Source organism: Hypomesus nipponensis, chromosome 19 (genome assembly GCF_054491055.1).
Source record: "Hypomesus nipponensis isolate SF chromosome 19, ASM5449105v1, whole genome shotgun sequence".
Lineage (NCBI taxonomy): Eukaryota > Metazoa > Chordata > Actinopteri > Osmeriformes > Osmeridae > Hypomesus > Hypomesus nipponensis.
Genome location: NC_140379.1, coordinates 10,991,963 through 11,011,896, shown reverse-complemented (window position 1 = coordinate 11,011,896; position 19,934 = coordinate 10,991,963). Strand labels below are relative to the sequence as shown.

General features: G+C 37.3%; 1 protein-coding gene across 1 annotated transcript in view; it reads right to left on the bottom strand.

The window, feature by feature from the left end:
* The window catches only part of luzp2 (leucine zipper protein 2), a 72,057-nt gene that overhangs the window by 23,917 nt on the left and 28,206 nt on the right, over window positions 1-19,934 (bottom strand). The window contains exons 2-4 of the mRNA XM_084682552.1: window positions 6,108-6,225; window positions 3,659-3,729; window positions 1,648-1,729 (exon numbers count right to left, since the gene is read on the bottom strand). Of these exons, the coding sequence (XP_084538678.1) occupies window positions 1,648-1,729; window positions 3,659-3,729; window positions 6,108-6,225 (271 nt within the window). The remainder of the gene's footprint in view (window positions 1-1,647; window positions 1,730-3,658; window positions 3,730-6,107; window positions 6,226-19,934) is intronic.

The window sequence follows — 19,934 nt, the reverse complement described above, 5'->3', positions numbered from 1 at the left end:
TAGACTAACATGTTGGTTAGCATACATGCTACCGCCTGTGGCAGTAATTATACCACTCAAGTTATCATTTTTTGTTTTCCAAATTATTCATAAACATACATTAATCACATTTTTAAGGAGTTTATTAACTCTGATGCACAAAAAAGCTTCAAAAGATATTTAGGAAATTGCTTACTTGTTACTTATTTAGATTATGTAAAAGTATTTGTCAACCCCTACCTTATTACTACTGACCTTTTTTAACCTCTTACAGAATTACGGGGCACTTTTAGCACCATAAAATATCTTAAAGCTAGCATGGGCAAGGCCCAATTAATTGGTTGAGTAGAGTGAGGTGCATTTTCACTCATTTTCACCAAAGAGTTTTCTCTCAATTGTATTGTACTTCATACAATTCCAAAGCTGAAACTGAAATCCCATCAACAATTTCTACACACACAGGGTTGTCAAAAAGTCACAGAAAGATCAATTTTTCAGTACAAAAGATTCAATAGTGTCATGATGAAAACCTGGCTTAATTTGCTTTTCTGAAATCACCTGCTAAATCTGCAGTAGATCATTCATTTTTGTCATCCAGTATTTTGGCCCATTCTCGCAATAGCTAGAACTTCCATTGTATACATTTCCCAGACTCCCAGCACATTGGTAAATCAGAAGTTTAAGAATTGTCTGGCCTTTCAAGTGCAATGCATTTTGTGCATTTTGTATTTCAATACAGTTTAGAATATTACAAAACCTTCCAAACGACTATCAAAATCCATGAAATAGTTGTCATAATTATAAGTACCGTTGTATGGGATTAGTCCTCACATCCGTCATTCTTATTCTAAACATGGTTTGCACAGATGTCACAGTCAACATCAAGCCTTGAGAGTTCCAGAATGTTGAAAAAATAACATATTTTCTTTTACCATCTATTGATCTCAAATACATCCCACAGCAGTCGATTACACTAATTAGGCTTCCTGGTGGTTTGTTGATAATTTGTTTGGAAAACAAGAGTCTCTTAGAGTTGCAAGCAGTGGTCTGTTTGGATACAATACAGTGCAGCACAGCAAGGTTCAATCTTAAGCATGAATCAAAAGGGACACAATCAACATTTTTAGAGATGTTAGCTAGATGGGCTCTGCTTTAAGGCATTTAGAAGTAACTTGAATGCATATAATAATTTGACTAATTTGTAGACTGGATCTAATACATCCTCAACTGATTTTAACATTGGCTGTCAAGAATGTCCAGCTATGACAGAAGATGGAAAAGTCAAGGCAATGAGTGACAATTAAATGATTGTTGCTGAGTTAAAATTGCTAAGTCAATTCGAGGAAAAAAACAACAACATTAAAACAAAAATTTTGAAATTCAGCTGAAGAACGGAGAAGGCATTAAAAGATGGAAACATAATAACAGTAATAATACTTGTGCATGCACCCCTAACAAAACGTTCAAGTAATCAAGAGAACACACCTTAATCTCTTTGTTCCTTTCTCACTATTTTCAGGAGCGTAACAAAGGTGGATATAAACTTATGGAATGCAGTGAACCAGAAGAGTTGTCTCATGGGTAATGAGCAGATAAGGCCTACATGTTTAGGCGCCAGGCGACTGGGGTGGTTATAAGAGGAAGGTGTTGACAAGTCCACTTTCTCACCGTGGCCTGCTGCTTCTCTGCTCTCTCAGTTGCCTCCTCCAGCTGCTTCTGCAAGGCTGCCTGAAGGGACTTCATCTCCTCCCTGCAATGGAGAGGAGGTGAGAAATACTCTTTTAGCACATACCGCACTGCTTCACTTAGTCTCCTGCAGTGCCAAGGTACCAAGGCACCAATCTCCTGGACTGGATTTTGACAAAACAAAATAATTGTCAAAGGTTTTTTTTTTTTTTTTTTTTTTTTACAGAATTGTGTTCTAAACCTACCACATTGTGGTCAAAATTGTTTTCTTTTGTCAGACGAAGAACTTGACATTCAGGCTAATGTGTTGAATTCTGTCTTTTCAAGAATATTTGTCCTCATGCTCACCATTTCCTATAACAGTATTTAACAAACTCTGTCTTTCTCTGGCAATAGGGGCTGTCTATGCCCTTAACTCATAAGTTTCACTCTACCATAAAGGCCTGAGGGATGGAGAGCTGCAGAGGAGGCTGACCTTCTGGCAGGTTCCCTTATCTCTGCATAAAAACACTGAAGCTCTGGCCTTTATAAGATGCTTATTTCTAGTCACTTAGACAACCAACTTTAGGGAGTGTCTTGGTGGTTTCCTACAGTTGACAAGTTTGTGAATCTCTCAGCTATGTACTTATCAGAAGGATTATAAAAGGAAACAGGATGTAGCTAACCTCAATTTTGAGCATCATAGGAAAGGCTCAGAATAATGATGTGTTCATTCAACAGTTGCCTTTGTCCAAAGCAAAATATAGGTGTATAGTTGAACTGTTAACCTCTTGATTTGCAGACAAATGCTTTACCACCAAGATATATCTGTAAACTGTACTTATAGATTCATGGCAAAACTTAAATGTAATCTATAGAGCAAGAGTGAAGAAGTTATCTCAATACCTGCACTAGTGCCTACATTGAATAGTGTTCCCAACACCCAATTAACTTTTGTAATGTATTTAATTACAACTAGTGTGGTAAAAAAGCTGTGTAAAGACTTCAAATGCATCTGCAAGTCTCAAACAGATGGTACGGTTTGTTACAAAATACGCTACATTATAAACATTCCTAATAGCCAAAGGCTCCTAATGTTCAATTGAGAGTGCTTTATAAATGCAAGCATTTGAAACTGTATTGCACAATATTTGTAATTCAAAAATAACAGGTGGCTTGTTGAAAGGGCAACCTTGGTAAACCAAATCATTTGTGACAGAATGCTTAACAAAACAACAAGGGTTAAATCCCATAACATACTAAGCTAAAAGATTACAGCAAGAAATAATTATTCATTTTCGCTAGGCAAACTAAGTTAGAAATGTAACAGCATGTGACATAGTCATGGTCTATCAATTGTGCAGTCAGGGAACGATATCTTGGAGTCAATATAGCAACACTTTCTGTAGGGAAATGTTGTGAATTTGGTAAAGCATTTCTCTGCACTACAGTGATGCGCTGCATTATTTCACATGCCAGTGGTCGTGTCTGTTTCCATCAGCTCAGCCAACCAAACATTTTATTTCCTTACCACTGTAGTTGGCATAGCATTTGCTTGTGATTTTACCAGAAGACTTGCAACAGGGCAGTAAAGAAAGCCAGGATGTCATGTGAACTAAATTTGGAACACATTTCAGGGCCACATTTCAACCTTTTTACTAGGAGCACTGTATCCCCTAATTTTAGGGGAACAGGCAGAACATTTGCACACCTTAAATTGACCCGCAACACAATTTTTCACATTTCCTAAATTTTTACTGTATTACTGATAAATGCTTTGGTAATTAAGAAACTACAATGTAGTTGTTTTATTTTAGTTCACCTGTAGTTGTTTGAAAGGAGTTTTCTTCAAAGTATAATTTAGCTGCATAAATAATAATAATAGCTGGTTTGATTTTCTATTGTCCATAGGTTACTTTTGCCACTAGCTGATAATTCATGTGCAAGTTCTTTAGTCAATGTGTTCATTAAGCATGGAAGAGAAAGAGAGGGGAATTAAGAAGCTTTGATTTACCTCTGCTTGTGGCTGAGCTCCAGGATTCTCTGGACATCCTTCTTGGCCACCGAGTCATCATTTTTCAGTGACTAGAAGAAAAGAGAGATTTTTATTCTTGGAAAAGGAACTGGTTACAACATGACCACTCACAGTCTCACTCTGTTCTGAAGGAATCATTTCAAAGCACTCACATGGGGAGAGAAAGGCAAATCCAAATCCAAATTCAATGCCCTCAGGTATTTACTGTATAAAGAAAAGTCTGAGAAGTCAGACATATTGCAAAAGTGGATGCCTTTTATCACATAACTATGTGTATACTGTGCAAGGAATATAACATTGTTATAGAAAAGTATACAGTATATCAAATTTAATGTTTTTCATGTCACAATCAACAGTAAATGACAAGGGTTGATTCCAAGTGCTTAGTGTTGGGACATGTTTTATAATACAAAGAGTCTGTCTAATGACTTTATTTTGAAAATGTGTAAGTTCACATTCTTATAAATTATTTTGTAATTCATATTGTAATTTAAAAAAGCTTTGGGAAACCATCTTCAGATACATACTTTTGTTAGATGATCAATTCAAGTGGCATTCAAAGGATACTCTGTATTCACATTTCATTACAATTGTTCAACTAATGTTTGCTTTCCATACATACACTAATTGGAGTTCCATAATTGCTTCCTTACCAGAACATAGACCAGATTAAAAAATCAAGATAGTGTTTGAGCATTTCACAAATCCATTGAATAAAGTCTACATCACAAAAAAGTGTAATATAATTCAAGGCTAATCAGTGTTCGATACCAAGGAGGTTGCACACTCCCATCATAAATCGACACATCCAGAAGAAGTAACACATTTATTTTATTACTTTTGGCTTAAAATTTTCATTTCTTTGGGAATACCCATAAGGCAAAGATCATATGATCCTCACATCTCAGCCTTTGAAACTGTTGCAATATGTGTGGCCAGTATGTGATGTTGATACTCTGGGCAAGTCTTTTCAATATTTCATCCCAAGTGTGAGGGTATTACAGTGATATTGAAAATGGACCCAAAATTGTTGTCAAGTCCCATTGGGAGGTTGAAAATAGCTTTAACTCCTATACTATTAATCTCTGAACACATTTACCCAGGAGCCACAGCCAAGAATCAAAGCTCCATCAAGCAATATTTTGAGGGGGCTCAACTAAACCTCAGAGACTGCTCATTAAAGAAATAAACACCACAGACAGTAAATCTCCAAAAGGTTAATCTGTTCCACATGCATAATTTATCACATAAAGTAAAATCTCAGTCAACATTTTTGTTAACCCCCTTCCCCATTTTGTTGTCAAGTATGTCATCCCAGTCCACAAGTCCCTTGCCCTGCCCAGTGCATCGGCGCTGTGCCTTGGGGGACGCATGCCATCCAAGTGGTCAGTGAGCAAACATCCAAGCCTGTCCTGAGGATAATAGTAGCCAGACTATACACTGTGCCAGCCAGACCAGCTGCAGGGACTTTGCCACTGAAAGCAGTCATTAAGTAAATGCTATGCACGCACAACAACTCCAAATGCATACAGTACAACTCCAACTAGTCATGGTGTGGAATTGGGGAGTCATCATTCTGAATGATACTATAGATCCAGCATGAGAGCAACCATAATGTACGAATGGTGGGGATCTATGCCACCCAGACTAGCCCAAAGGGTCCTGCCACTGAAATTGGGTGGAGTGTGTAATTCCATTCTTTGTTGTCTTGTCTGGGGGGACATACCAAGGCAGATTTGGGTTCACTAGTGCATTCTGGGAGACTGGGAGGACATACTGCTTTTGAAGGCAGAAACTACTGAATAGAGTTCTGTTTTATGTTTCAGAAAACCATTTCAATATAATCTCTTTCTATTACCTAATTTGTCAAGAACTGAAATGAGATTGACCTTAACCCTGACCAGGCAGATGGAATATTTGGACTTTCTGCAAGGTCGAAGATTAGCTAGAGCAATGCATTTCAGAAAGTCCAGAGCTATCTAATTCTCATTAATACAGATAGTCCCCAGATTGAATCTAGTCTTAATCCTTATAGACAATCCTAATCTCTATTGCTATTCACTTTTTGCTACCTGATGAACTGCATTTTTTCACAAGAAAGCATAGCATAATCCACATTTTCTACCCTCATAGAAAATATTCTCTACCAAAAAGCCTTATAGTCACATCAAAAGAAAGGATCCTCTTATTGCAGAACATTTGCACATCCACATTTGATAAATGAGGCCTTTAGTACTGTATGTAGTGGATCATTATACAACGAGGCAGCAGACTGAATCATAAGATAAGTCAAATTTCCAAGCCATTTTTGGAGACATAACACAGAGCAGCAAAAATGACCTCAGGGTTCCAATGTCCCTGCATTGAAAGCCAACTACTCCCTTTAACATCTTCACAATCTGGAAGAGAGAGACAGTAGGACTCTAACCTGAAGGTTGCCTTTTATACTGTCCAGCTCCTTTGAAGTTTTTGAGAGCTGACGAAGGATGCCGGTCCTTTCAGTGAAGACCTCCTTTAGCTTCTGTTCCAGCCCCTCATAGCTTTGTCTATCATACAAGAGAGGGAAAGAAAAGGGGTGAGATTTCAAATTGTGAACTGGTACCAATACCTGAAGAAAAAAACTCTTTGTTAGTATACTGAGGAGTTAAATCTGAATCAAGGACTTTGAGCTAAAATAGTAAAGCAAGAGGGCCAAAAATATTTGAAAACACATTTGACTTAGTAGGTTTTTCCATGCATTTGACCATGAGATAACTCTCAGCATTTCTATCAGGCAAACATATACAAGCAGTTTCCCAATCACTGGAAAAAGACAGAGCAATCTACAGGGCCCAGTTGTCAAATGCACTTTCATTCATTATAAATCTAGCCTGTATTGAATTGTCATTGAGAAACCATTTTTCTCATTTAGTTGTGACCTTGCCGGGAGACAAAAATACCTTTTTGCACATTTGCATGTAAATCTGGTCATTATAAAGAAATAAGTATCCCAGTTGACTGTGTTACGTACACTATGTATTAATTTTACAGAGATTTTAGAAAGCATACTTCTCTAGGAGGACAGACAAGTGTAGAGAATGTAGTTCGGGGACCAAGTGTTTTGAGGAAAGCAGATAGAGAGAAAGCAGAGGCAAATGGCAGATTGAGAGCTGAAGATGAAACTGACAGCATTGGCCTTTTGGGGCTAAATCAGCCAGCCACATATGCTCCTTCTTCATCTCCACTACAATATGAAAAAAAGATATAGCAGCTAGCCCACCTCTTCTTTTTGTAACGTGCTAATGTCAGATTGAAAACATCTATTTTATCGAATGTGACACCCCTTATTTATAAACACAAGAAGGAAAATAAATCTTTAGGGGGCTTCTTCAAACTAAACCAATCTGTCTGTGCTTGTCCTTCAAACTGCTTGTCAATATTACTTCTAAAATGCAAATCTTTATGGATTTGTTTTACTGTATGGAACCCCCACACAAAAAAAAACACTCAATTGTAAAACATGGTAGGCAAAAGCTAGCAATGATTTCACATTTCACACAAGTCATGCTGAATTTGACACATCAATTGAAATTCTCACATTAAAGTCAATGCCACAATGAGATCCAAGAACCAACACTCAGTCAGAACTAGTCAACAAAATGGATGAAAAACAACAACCCTCCTGCACTGTTAGGGAAGCCTGTTAGAGTAAAAAAATATTTTGCATCAAAAAGTAAACATTGCTTTATTTATCAAACAAATTCAACAATTGTATTTGCTCTACAGTTTTTTCCCAACGCAAGGAACTCTAATCGGTAGAACCGATTCAACTAATACATTTAAAAACACTTGAATAATAAGTTATGCCAGCATGTCTCCAAGGCCTTCAATTAATTAAACATAAAAAACATTTGTTTGAGACATTTCAAAACAACAATTTTTTGAGACATGTCTTGCAACAATTGGTACATCTACAATAGGCATTCAGAAGATACACATATTTGTTTCCAGCCTTATGTAGGAAAACACAATTCTGCCATTCAAGTTTTCATCTGTGGACCATCTTTAACCTGGGCCCCGAAAAACCTCCATGTTACCGATCCCCTCAGCAGATCAAGCACAATAAGACATAAATCACCAATACAAAATCAGCACCTGGGAAATAAATAAATAACATGCTGTATTGCATCCAGCGCATGGCTTGCTGCCGTATGGCATTGGGGAAAATTTATTGCTGTCTCATGCAACAGAGAGAGGGGCAAAATCACTCCCTGTCTGCCATCTTATTCATTACCCAATGGAATAGGCCCATCCGTAGCTGTGAAATGAATAAGATTGTAATTTGAGGCCCACAGACACAGAAACAGCTACATCATAAGAGCAGAGGAGATAAAGACAGAAAAAATCCCAAATTTCTTTTTTGCACGTGGTCAGAAATAAAGAGCTTGTTACTGCCAAAAAAGACACTAGTTATGTAATAACACTGTGACCTCCTCTGAGTCCAGTGTTCGGGCAACGTTTCCCTACATAGACTCTGCTGTATTATCTGATCATAAGCCGATGTCCATGAAGCTTTGTTGCCAGCAATCACATAATGCAATCTTTAAATACATCTTGAAAGGCCATATGAGTCAAGGCAGTTAGAAAACAAGTAATTTTGAATAATCAAGTCAAAAAACAACTGTGGAACAAGGGCAAGCTTAGCTTATTTCCAATTTTGTAGAGGCCTCATTTATTGTTTGGTGAGGATGAAATGATGTAAACCTCATAAGGACAAACATTTCTCTAGCCTTGGAGTCACAGGAAGTTTCTGAGTTATATGAGCTTTACCTTGCCATGTAATAGAGAAGTGCTGAGCTGTGGTCTTGGAAAAGGGGAAATGTGCTGAGACCCACAGTCAACAGAGAAGCAACAGCTCAATACAGGAAGGCAAGGCCATGGCATTTTCACTCAGAGGACTGTGGGAAATAGACTGGTCCTCACTTGACAGGGCTGGCCTGTAAATGCTTTGATCGATGCACAGTTATCAGACTGTATTGACCCATGGTGTTTTAATCATGACTAATAGCTGAGATCATTCCACAATTGTCCCTCTCAGTGGTGTATAAGATTGGTCAAAGTAGATTCTGTAAAATACACATTTCTCCTCAACAGAAGAGTACTGTGAAGAGATATACTTTAAAAGTTCCATCATAAACAGAGATTATGCACAGGTAAGAAAAAATACAATGAACAACATTGGAAATTTATTTTAACCCTAATCCAGAGCGAAATATGCTGTAGCAGCATTCAAGCAGATGGTATGTGCACAGGTGTGTGCACAGGTGCAAACAACAGGTGTGTGCACCACACCCATTATCAAGGGGAAACTAAACTAGGGAAGAGGGATATATTTCATGGGACACCAGCTACAAAAACCAAAAGTTATTTTTAAGTGGCAAAGGACCTTATTTGCTGTCATGCTGATTATGAGCTGACAGCGGTTTATGTGGTACTTCCAATTTCAGGCTGGATTAATTATGTCATTAAGGGGGTGCAAATAAATAGTTTTAATAAGATGGACTGCCCAAGGCTTGTCAGGATATTAATATATTCCTCTAGCAGAGCATGACCACCACCCAACACCTGCAACAAAATCAATCAGTCATGTTTACTGACTCTTGTCTTGTATAAACATCGCAGACAGCGGGGAATATTAATTGCATAGCTGTCGGGGATATCTGACACTAAATCTTCTTTAATTGTTTAGCAGAGGAACATGGTAAAACAATAGGTTTCAAGGAAGCCAATTTTGCATTGACAACAATTAAACAAGATTACCAAGTCTGATGAGAAGTGCAACATGTCTTGAAAGCAATGAAGGATGAAGTACTCAGTGATCTAACTTCGATGACTACTTTTTATTTACATTTATGCATTTAGCAGACGCTTTTATCCAAAGCGACTTCCAAGAGAGAGCTTTACAAAAGAGCATAGGTCACTGAAACATTACCAATTATGTAAATTGTCACAAAGTTGTTCAGAAAATCTCATTTCCTTGCAATGTATTTTATCTGATTCATGCTCACAGTTTTTCCATAGATGTCTTTTCAATCAAGTATTTATTGCATGAAAATTAATAGTCAAATAATCTCTAGGAATCATACACTTTTAAGTCCCTAAACTTTATTACTGGCAATATGTTGTATAGTATATTGTACAGAATCTGTTACAAAATTTGGCTAAACAAAAGCTGTAGTAATGCAGTTTGGAATATCTGTAATAATCACCTAAATGCAATCAGAAGTGTTGACTTAAGCAATTAAATCTACCATTGACAGGGAAGTAATGTTAATTGGTAAGCCATCATAACTGTGAAGCTGTCCCTGCAGCACATAGGCCTATTATAACATTACGCCCACTGGATGCAGTAAAACTATTTTAAGTCAGAGTCTTTTCAAAATAAGGACAAAACTAGCTACTCTGGGTAACCTTCTCGCACTGGGTCTGGTATCTTTCCTTGACCGAACTCTGTGGGCAGGTAAGCTGCATTTCAAGATTCTTCTGACCAAATATCACACTTTGGGCCAACCATGGCCTCTGCTTATCCATGAAATAGGGCAAACATATTCAGATACAGTACAAAGAACAGGGTTCATTTTTATCTGTCAAAATGACACAGCAACTGACCTCAATATGAGTTCTGCAAACTGAGCGTGAAAAACAGGGAGCACAGTATTATCAGTGGTGCACTGGAATCTTCCCCCATATGCTCCCGTTTCCACACAGCAAAGGCTCATTTGTTCGTCACTTAAATTGCGTAATTTTCAACAGAGTTCGAATTTCAAGGCATTGAAATAGAAATACTTACCATAATGAATGAATAATTCAATAGTTACTTGCAGGCAGTTTTCACGCATAAGTAGATGCCAATTACTTTCCTCAGCGTTTAACACTCTGTCATATTGTTATTTATTTTTTAAATATAGAGTATTTTCTGAGCATCAATTTGCATAGCCTACCATATATCCAACTACTGTAAGTCTAATTCAAGAGCTAAAAGTGGGGATGGGGAATTTCAAGTGAAACATTTGACTTTTCTTATAATCTTATTTAAACATCTCTATTTGCTTTGCTTTCCCTGCACTGTCATGTAAAAATAAACCCTCTACCTATTTAACAATTTTTTCTGGAGTTAAAGTGACAGAAAACCATCGGTTTCCTCTGTCATTCACATTTCAAATCAGACATCGGCTATGTGACATAAAGTTCTCTTGGAGGCATTCATGATTTATTGAATAAAATTGGGACCTAGGCTGTCTAGACTGGCTGCGTTAAACTTGATATGGATGGAATCCCTTTTTCAGACTAATTTAATATCCTGTCTGTGTTTGTCCTCACAATATCACTTTGGCTTCTTATTAAATATGGTCGGAATACACAAAGACAATACTAGACATACTAGATTTTATCTTGACTGATCTACACTTCAGTCGTGACTCATTCCTTTTCCTGTAGCAGCAGCCCGCATATCTGACAAAGAAGGCTTTAGAAAGAGATCCCTGTATTCTCGCAAGGTTGTCAGCTCCAATTATATTGTTGATTTCACTGTATCTAATGCAATTCCACAATCGTGGAGAGTTTTAGAGATGGTCTGTGTTCTTAACAGAAGTGATTGTTGTGCTGTGCAATCAAGCCGGATAGCATATGAACATTTTCTTTAATAGGCACACATGCCAGATATCAATAGCTACCTTCTTTGCTGTGACAGATAAAGCATTCCCTGCTGTGTGTGAAAAACCACCACCATAATTTAGTTCTGAGAGATTTTATGACAACCACAAATCCAGTTTGGTTGCTGAAGCTACTGCATTTGAATACTGGCAGAAGCATTCAGTGTAAACAACACAGTTTTTAGGAAACATATTCTAAGCAGTACTTGTGCACCTTTTTCAGTATGTCTAGGAATTAATCTAAGAGGTGAGTGACTGTAAAATCAAATTTGTTACGTAATCTCACATTGAACACTCACCAGTTGAATACCTTACATTTGAATGGATGTTTTCAAAGTATGTGTTAGGGGCAGGATTCCCTCTTCTCCAGTTGAGACAATATTTGTTGTCCGCCATTCATAAACTTGGAGAAGAAAATGACCTAAAGTAACAATAGGCTACTCTAAAACTAGCAAATCTAGGTGTCCATTATATTAAATCATTTTAACTGTAATTATCCTTTTAACTTTTTAAGAATGTTGTACAGTACACATATAATAGGGCTCACTACAGGCCTTTGTGGCCTGTTCTGTACCAGCTCTTTACAGTGGCTGAACCCAATATTTAAATTCACATGATTTATATAATCCTTTGACATCTTTACATTTAAGGAATTGTCTGTCTAGACAGTGAGGATATATATCATGTTTTAGTATGTTTAAAGTAGGAGCCAGATATACTTAATTCCTTGTCGTCATTTTATTGAAACATTTAAGACCAGACTACAAAAACACTATAGTATTACATTGAGTTGGGCAAGTCAGAGTATGCCCCTAATAAGTTAATGTACTTTCTTAGTCTTCATGCTCATGCTACACATTAAAAATGTCTTCTGCAATTATGACTACCGTACTTGACAATGTGTACCTGCATCTACATAAGCTTATGAACACCACATTTTGACCTTGCTAAAAGGTAGCTTAACATAAATGTACATATGTTTGTCTAAAGGTGTACATATATTTGTCTAAAGGTTGCATTATGAACTCATTTTAATCAAGAATGTTTTTCTAATGAATTGTTTTGTGCATTAGATCACATGAACAATGGGAACCTATACCCATTAAACGGTAACAGCCAACGCGCCAAGCTATAATGTGATTCAATATGCCGAGTTTAAGGCACGGAGATGTAAAACATTGAATTCGTAAGACTAAGGATAAAAGAGAGAGGAAATGAATACCAGCTCCTTGGTCCCTCCTCCGTCTCGAATTTCACAAAAGTATGTAAATAAGAAAATGCAGCGTAATCGCCTTAGCGATGTACACTACAGTGCAGTGCAATGAGCCATGGTGTTCGGGAGTGGCAGAGAAGAGGAAAATTTCTTAATGTGATTTTAGTTCCAGACTATGACTCAAGGATACTGTTTTGTTTTTTTGATTTCTTCCTCTTGAAATCCGACAAGTGTTCAGAAACAATTGATCCAAATGGGCTACTATGGAGCTGCATTGAGGTGTCCATAGACGCTCTGATGTTCTCCCACCTGACTCATAACGAAGGAGTTGGGATTGGGCTTTAGGGACACAGATGCACCTGATTCACATCAAAGACAATCAGTGAAGCCTCTGTCCCACTTCCAAGAGTCACTCAGGGAGAGCGTGTCGAGGCGGGGGGGGGGGGGGGGGGGACGACAAGGGGATTTGGGGGGTAGGGAGTGAGGAGGAGAATTTAAAATTGGATGACGGTTGTGACTTGATTACTGGTTTGATTACTGGTTAACTACCCGAGTGGTGCACCACTCCGATTTGGATGAGGAATCCTTTGGCAGGTAGTAAGATCAATTTGGAGCAGGCAAGAACCGATTTAGTTCTATTTTTTGGTACAGGTAAAGCCAGGCTGCCAGTGAGATCCCTGTGTTGACTTGGTCAGCAGAATCAGTTTGTTTTCTGTCTGTTATTTGCAATAGCGATTTGCCATTTCACCAACTCCTCAATAAAAACCCCAATCAGACTTTTCATAAGATTTGTAGTTTTACAGGATTTTTAAGCACTACACTGCCACAAGGTTCAAAGTCTCTAAAACAATCTTTGGCAGCATATCAGATTGACATGATGAAATGCAAAGCAAAATCAAGCATACAATATGAGTCTTATTTGCAAACAATTTGGCAACTTGACTAAAAGGAAGGCTGAGATGAATAGGATGATTGACAATCAGCAATGAGATCTGTCAGATTTAAATTTGTGTACCACCATACATTACTATTATGAAGAATGTATTTACCATTTCTATTTTTTGTCAATACCGGCCTGTAGTTTTCAAACTGTTCAAAAGGATACTTCTACAATGCCCTAAATAAAAAGTCAATGACTCATCACAAATGTTGTTTATCTTTTATGTACTGTATAAGGACATTGTCCAGGCACTAGACCTATCTCCGCAGTTTTGTTTTTGTTGTAGATGACATACTGTAAAGGAAAGCCAACATGCATCAGAGGCTTTCAATTGAACCTACATCGCTGAATCTGTAATGAGACACATTTAGAGTTTCTAAATAATTAAGTCCAGCAACATTTTTTGCAAAAAAGCCCTCTTGGATTAATAAACAAAAAATACAATGAAATCTCAAATGAGAATATCACATTTGTTTTTTCTTGTGTGACTAAATGTAAATGTTTAACAGCAGTAAACTGCTGTTGAGCCCGATTTTGGAAAACATGTACTAATACACACACATAAACACTAACAACACATAATGATGCTCACCCATTCTCTAACATAATTAGGCTTCACAAGTAACTTGCAAATCTCTTGTCACTGTGAAACAAACCTCCTCTACTGTGTAAACAAGTCATAAAAATCAGGCCAAAGGCATGTTTTCATTAAACAGCAGCCTGAAAACATGGCTAAATTGAGTCAAAGTATATAGACGTGGTTGAATAAATCACTTAGCCTAACCTTCACCCAAAGCCAAAGTTACAAGGTAATAGAAATGCAATGAGGCTCTATTTGACTTACAGTGAAGCCAATTCCTTAAATAATCACAGTGTTTATGAACAGTGATAAGCCAAGCATGAAGTTGCAAAAGCTTTGTCTCCGAAAAGCCTTTTTATATCTGTAATCTTCCTTAGTCTTTCATTATAACAATAAAAAGACCCACTTAGCTGGGAAGTTTACATCGGAGTCGGACTCGTAATCTGAAGGTTACCGGTTCGATTCCCGGCTGTGCAAAATTACGTTGTGTCCTTGGGAAGGCACTTCACCCTACTTGCCTCAGGGGGGGAATGTCGCTGTACTTACTGTAAGTCACTCTGGATAGGAGTGTCTGCTAAATGACAATGTTTGCATTTGAGTGACTCACATTGTGCTGCTTTTTTTCCTTTCTGTATGGAAAACAATTTCCCTTGATAGTAGGCTCTATGGTACACCACACACATTTTAATTACGTTGGATAGATTACCAATAAAGAGAGGGGAGTCTCTTTTTTCATTTCAAATCACATGAACACCTTCCAAATCAATCTGATTTCATTACACACTGGTACCTGCATTGGCAACTTGCCTGGAACATGACGAAGGACAGCAATCTGACAGACATATCCAAGTCAAAAGAATGACATTCTCGGTTTATCTGTGGTGCAGTCAGGGTATACTGTTGCCATGGGTCACCTCAAGGCTGCCCCATCCCCCCAAAGCAATTTTCTCATTTATAAAGCTTGCGTACGCACAAAACGGGGCTGAAAATGTGCTTACGCCACTTTCCACGCAAAGGTTGTGATTTATAAAAAACAAACTTGACGGGAGAATGTGCGGTCCTCCACGCAAACTCTGACCCTCCCGTAGGCCTACGCACATTTTGAAAACAGTTGGAATTGGCGACGCAGATGACCGTACTGTAGTCAGACTGCAGAAATTGAATGTGGGAAGAACATTACTCGTAATATTTATATATTTTGTTTTCCTCACACACGTTTTTTTCATTCAATTTCATGATTATCATGAAGATTACATCCAACAGTGTTATTTGCGCTTGTACTGAGTGAATCTTGTTTCATAAACACCTTGTACAATCCAACTCAAATTTTAAATAAAAATTCAGCGCTTCCTCACCATCAGATTGTCCACTACGGGAGATCAGGAAGGGGAGATTCCCCGACTGCATGGAATACAGGATAACATCACACACCTACCTTTAGATAACTGCAGAACACAGTGTATAACTAAATATATTTATTTAATACTGTGCAAATATCCTCATATGTCAAAAACTGGAAATACAGTCGTCAAGCTCCCGTGCAATCGCTACACTCTACGTCTTCGTTATCAGTCCAGACTTTAATAGATTACTGTTCATAACAAAACACTTTTGTTTTCAAATTGTATCTCGACTCGCAGCATCACTGCCACAGTTGACTCCACTCGCACAGTTTTTTTTTAAATTGGGGATCTACCGGCCACCACATTTTCGGAGTTTTCGGGCTCCACCAATAGGTCTGAGAAGTTGTCATGCGCTGATTCACCGTAAAGAACAATCGTATGCCAGGGTCATGATGAGATACTAGATTAGCATTCATGAGGTGCTTTGCATTGACTATATATGGTTAAAAATGGGCGTGTTCAGGGCGGGGTACAATGTGATTCACGTACGCACACTTGTGGGTAATCTGTTATTTATAAAGGGAACATTGCGTACAGGTGTGCGTACGCACGGTTTTATAAATCTGAATATTGGTGTGCATACGCCATTTTAGGCTTTTGGGAATCCTACGCACAGTTTTATAAATGAGACCCCAGATCCACTTGTGCCCTGTCAAGTGTGCATAAAAATGGGCTAATGCTATGTTGCTTTTAGTCAACCTGATCTAACCTGCTTTTTGAGGAAATCCATTGGATTTACCTTCATTGGATTTTTTTTGGAGAAATAGCAATACTTTTGGGGCATGTTAGACATTGATGTTGAATCAATTCGTATTCCTATCAGTTATTAATAACACCTCAATAATTAGATTACAGTAAAACAATTCACTCAGGTTAGGCTAGTTTATTGTGTTGATTTATGAAGAAAAAAAATTAAGACTAAAAAGCAAATGTTCAACCCAGGCACAAGTATCTACCATTCCTTATGAGTATCTTTCACAAACAAACGTTAAAGTAACAGGGGTCCTCAACTCCAGGTACATTAGACCTACTGGTGACATGCTGATTATGCAAGTGCTTGTTACAGACCAGCAGCAACATACCTTAATCAAGGAAGTTTGTGAATTTGATTACATGTTTTTAAAGTTGTCAACTTATAGGTATAATGAGCTTACACTCTTAGTTTGTGTCTTGAGACGTTGTGTGGTCTTGGCATGAACATGTTGAGTTTTTAAGCTACAGTTTTATGGGACGAAAACAACCTCAAGATACCATACAGTATGTAATTCTGTGTACATTTTTATTTTGGTTCACTTCAAATAATGTCAAAATATGTGTTTTTGAGATCCAACCCCAAAGAAGTGTTGCTAATTTTGTCTGAAAATACTGGGAATATTGAGTATATTAAATTATATTTCCCCTTTGTTAATGTTGCATAGTTTACACTATTAGAGAATATCTGACTGAGTGCCTTCTCTTTACAATGCTCAGTATTTCTCATCTCCAGAGAATTTTCAGGCTTGATTTCAAATCCCATTTGAATAAAATGTTTTGTCACTCTCTCAAGTGCATGATGATCCAATGTTTTTTGGTGCAGTTTGTAAAAGCACACTCTTCACTGTGTTTGTTGTTGGAGTTAGGTTCCTACAATTTATTGTGCAGTCTGTGTACATTGGTCTTTCCTGGTTGGCTTTGCATCAGTCATTTGTATCACATCCCAAGTAATTGATGTGCATACAACTACACAAAAGGCAAATTGTGAATAAAATTAATTTAATCTCAAACTGTTAACAGACAGAAGGAACTAATTCACAAATGCATTCTGTTCAGTTTGTGCCCTCTGGCATTTGCTCAAGTCTTGCTAGCATGGTCAGAAAGACAATATTTATCACCAGTTTACAAACTTTGTGATGTCATGATGAAACATCTCACAATTTCCCCTTCACTCATCATCTTGTTTGTCTCTGTGTACCTGCCATATACATAGTTCTCTTAAATGGCATGCCTGATGAATAAACCACCACTTTATTGTGATTGAAAGGCCCATTACCTTATTTAATGTACTCAGCCTTAAAGCCCAGTAAGATTTTAAAATGGTGTCCCATTCATTTCACAGTATCTTTACAATACCTAATGATTATCATGTCAGAGCCCAACATTGCTGAAAATGCTTTAAAAAAAGATATTTGACATGCGGTCGATGTGTTACCCTGTATGCAATATTTAATTAGGTTTAAAACAGGATTACGCACACTCACTTAAACAGATGCATTGTGGTCATGGTCATTTGTGTGGTACAATTTGAGAGTTTGAACCTATATTCATATCATTCCTAAAGGAGCTTATTTCTGTTTCATTCCTCCCTCCAAAGTTTACATTCAGTGAGTTCACATCATATCCGTGTGATGAAGCTTGAAAGGTTTAAGGCAAAGAACAAAGTTTCCACTACTGCCATCGTAAAGCAGTTCAACAATAATGCGATCACAGCACACTCCAAGGAGGATCTCCAGTATATCATGTACACCTTCACAAAGGCATACAAGCTCCTGGGTCTAACCTTCAATATAAAAAGACACAAAGGACTTCCAGTCATCATTGGATGAGGTTCCTACTCAGCTCACAGTTTAATCTCACAAAAACCCCATTGAAATTGTGAATCTCCTTTACATCGTTCTGAGGTCTAAAGACCCCAAACACACTGAGATACATCAACAACACTATCTGTATAGAACCTACCTGAGACTTGAAGAGGACAAACTAGATTAAGAGTGTCAAAGGCATAACCAACAACCACATTCAGTACTCACATGTTTAAACACTGAAACATTTTGAATTGATTATAGACACATCTGAAGACCAACAAACAGAAGTCTTTCATAAAAATTAATACTCTAAAATGAGGGATTGACAATAATGATCATATTTCATAATTGAGTTTACAACAAGATGCAGCTGGATGAGTGACCGGCAAACTTATTATCATTATTATCAGGAAACCGACAATTTGTGCAGTGCCTGAAAGTTGCCAAATTACTTAAATGTACCTATGAAAAGGTTATATATAAACATATATAAAATATATATATTTTGAAACAATATACCACTGGGGTATTTACTGAATCCAAATTTGAAGTTCCTCTGTAGTAGGATGCTGACTTATCAATTACAGCTTTTAACAATCAATTTGACACTAATTTCTGAACCTTGATGTCCTTTTTTCAAAACTCTAGATACAAAACTCTAAACATTACTTGAAACACACTGTCACATGTTTAAAGCATAGCAATGTATGTTCATAGATATTGTACAGTTTTTTACAATCCCTTTGACACAAATTTCAGAACCTTGATGTCCTCTTTCAAAACTCTAGATGCAAAACTCACAACTGATGATCAAAATGCACATTTCTTAAAACGCTGAGACAATTTTCAATTGCTTGGATACAATACACATTCACCTTAGATAATTTTTTCATTGAACTATAATCATCTGTTCAAAATGACACAACTAAACATCAAATTATCACAATTTCAAAATGCTAATTCACGCATAACATGTCTGTCATTTCCTTACATTACAAAGATCTGTCAACTGTCAGTTGATACTACTGCTCAAAATGATAAGTAACTGTTACATTTCTCTTATTGAATAGTTTTATAGAAACTGACAAACAATATTCCAAAGTTTAGAACATGAAAGTTTCAGTATAATGAGATCCATTGACAACAATTACTATGAAACATGAACAAATTGACTAAACCAACAACAAAGCAATTACAGTACAAGGCCCGCATACCTACAGGTGCTGCTGGTTTTCAAATCTGAAAACCAGCAGCACCTGTAGGTATGCGGGCCTTGTACTGTAATTGCTTTGTCAATTTATAGCCTTGTACTTGACCCTATATTCTCCCTTCCTCAACCCTATTAAGGAATTGTTCTTCACATGGAAGATGTTAGACAGGCACCCTCATGAACAAGTTACTCCTCTCCAGGCCTGGTTCACTATGCCTGGAGATTCTTTCAGAGTTGTTTGCCAAATTAAAACATCTATTGCGATGTGAATGAAAATTTGTGGCCAAATCCACAAGACAGGAGTGATGGAAATATAGGAGAGTAATCAATCCTTTATTTTGCTTTGTTTGTTTGTTTTTTGAGCCAGGTGAGGAACACTGCAGTACATGTTCACGTACTGTAGCATAGTTTTCTTTTGTAGCTAATTATGTTTGCTTTCATACAAAAAAACTGTATTGCTGTAATTTGATTGTATTTCATCAATACATTTCTGATTTTGCTCAATGATTCCACTATCTGTAGTATTTTCTCTTAGTCCATTTACGGTGATGTAGTATCTTGAAAATGTATCACATATTTTGTAGTACAACATTTAATGATTGTACAAACAACTACATGGTGAAACTATGGGTATCTTGTGTTTGGATGATCTAAGTG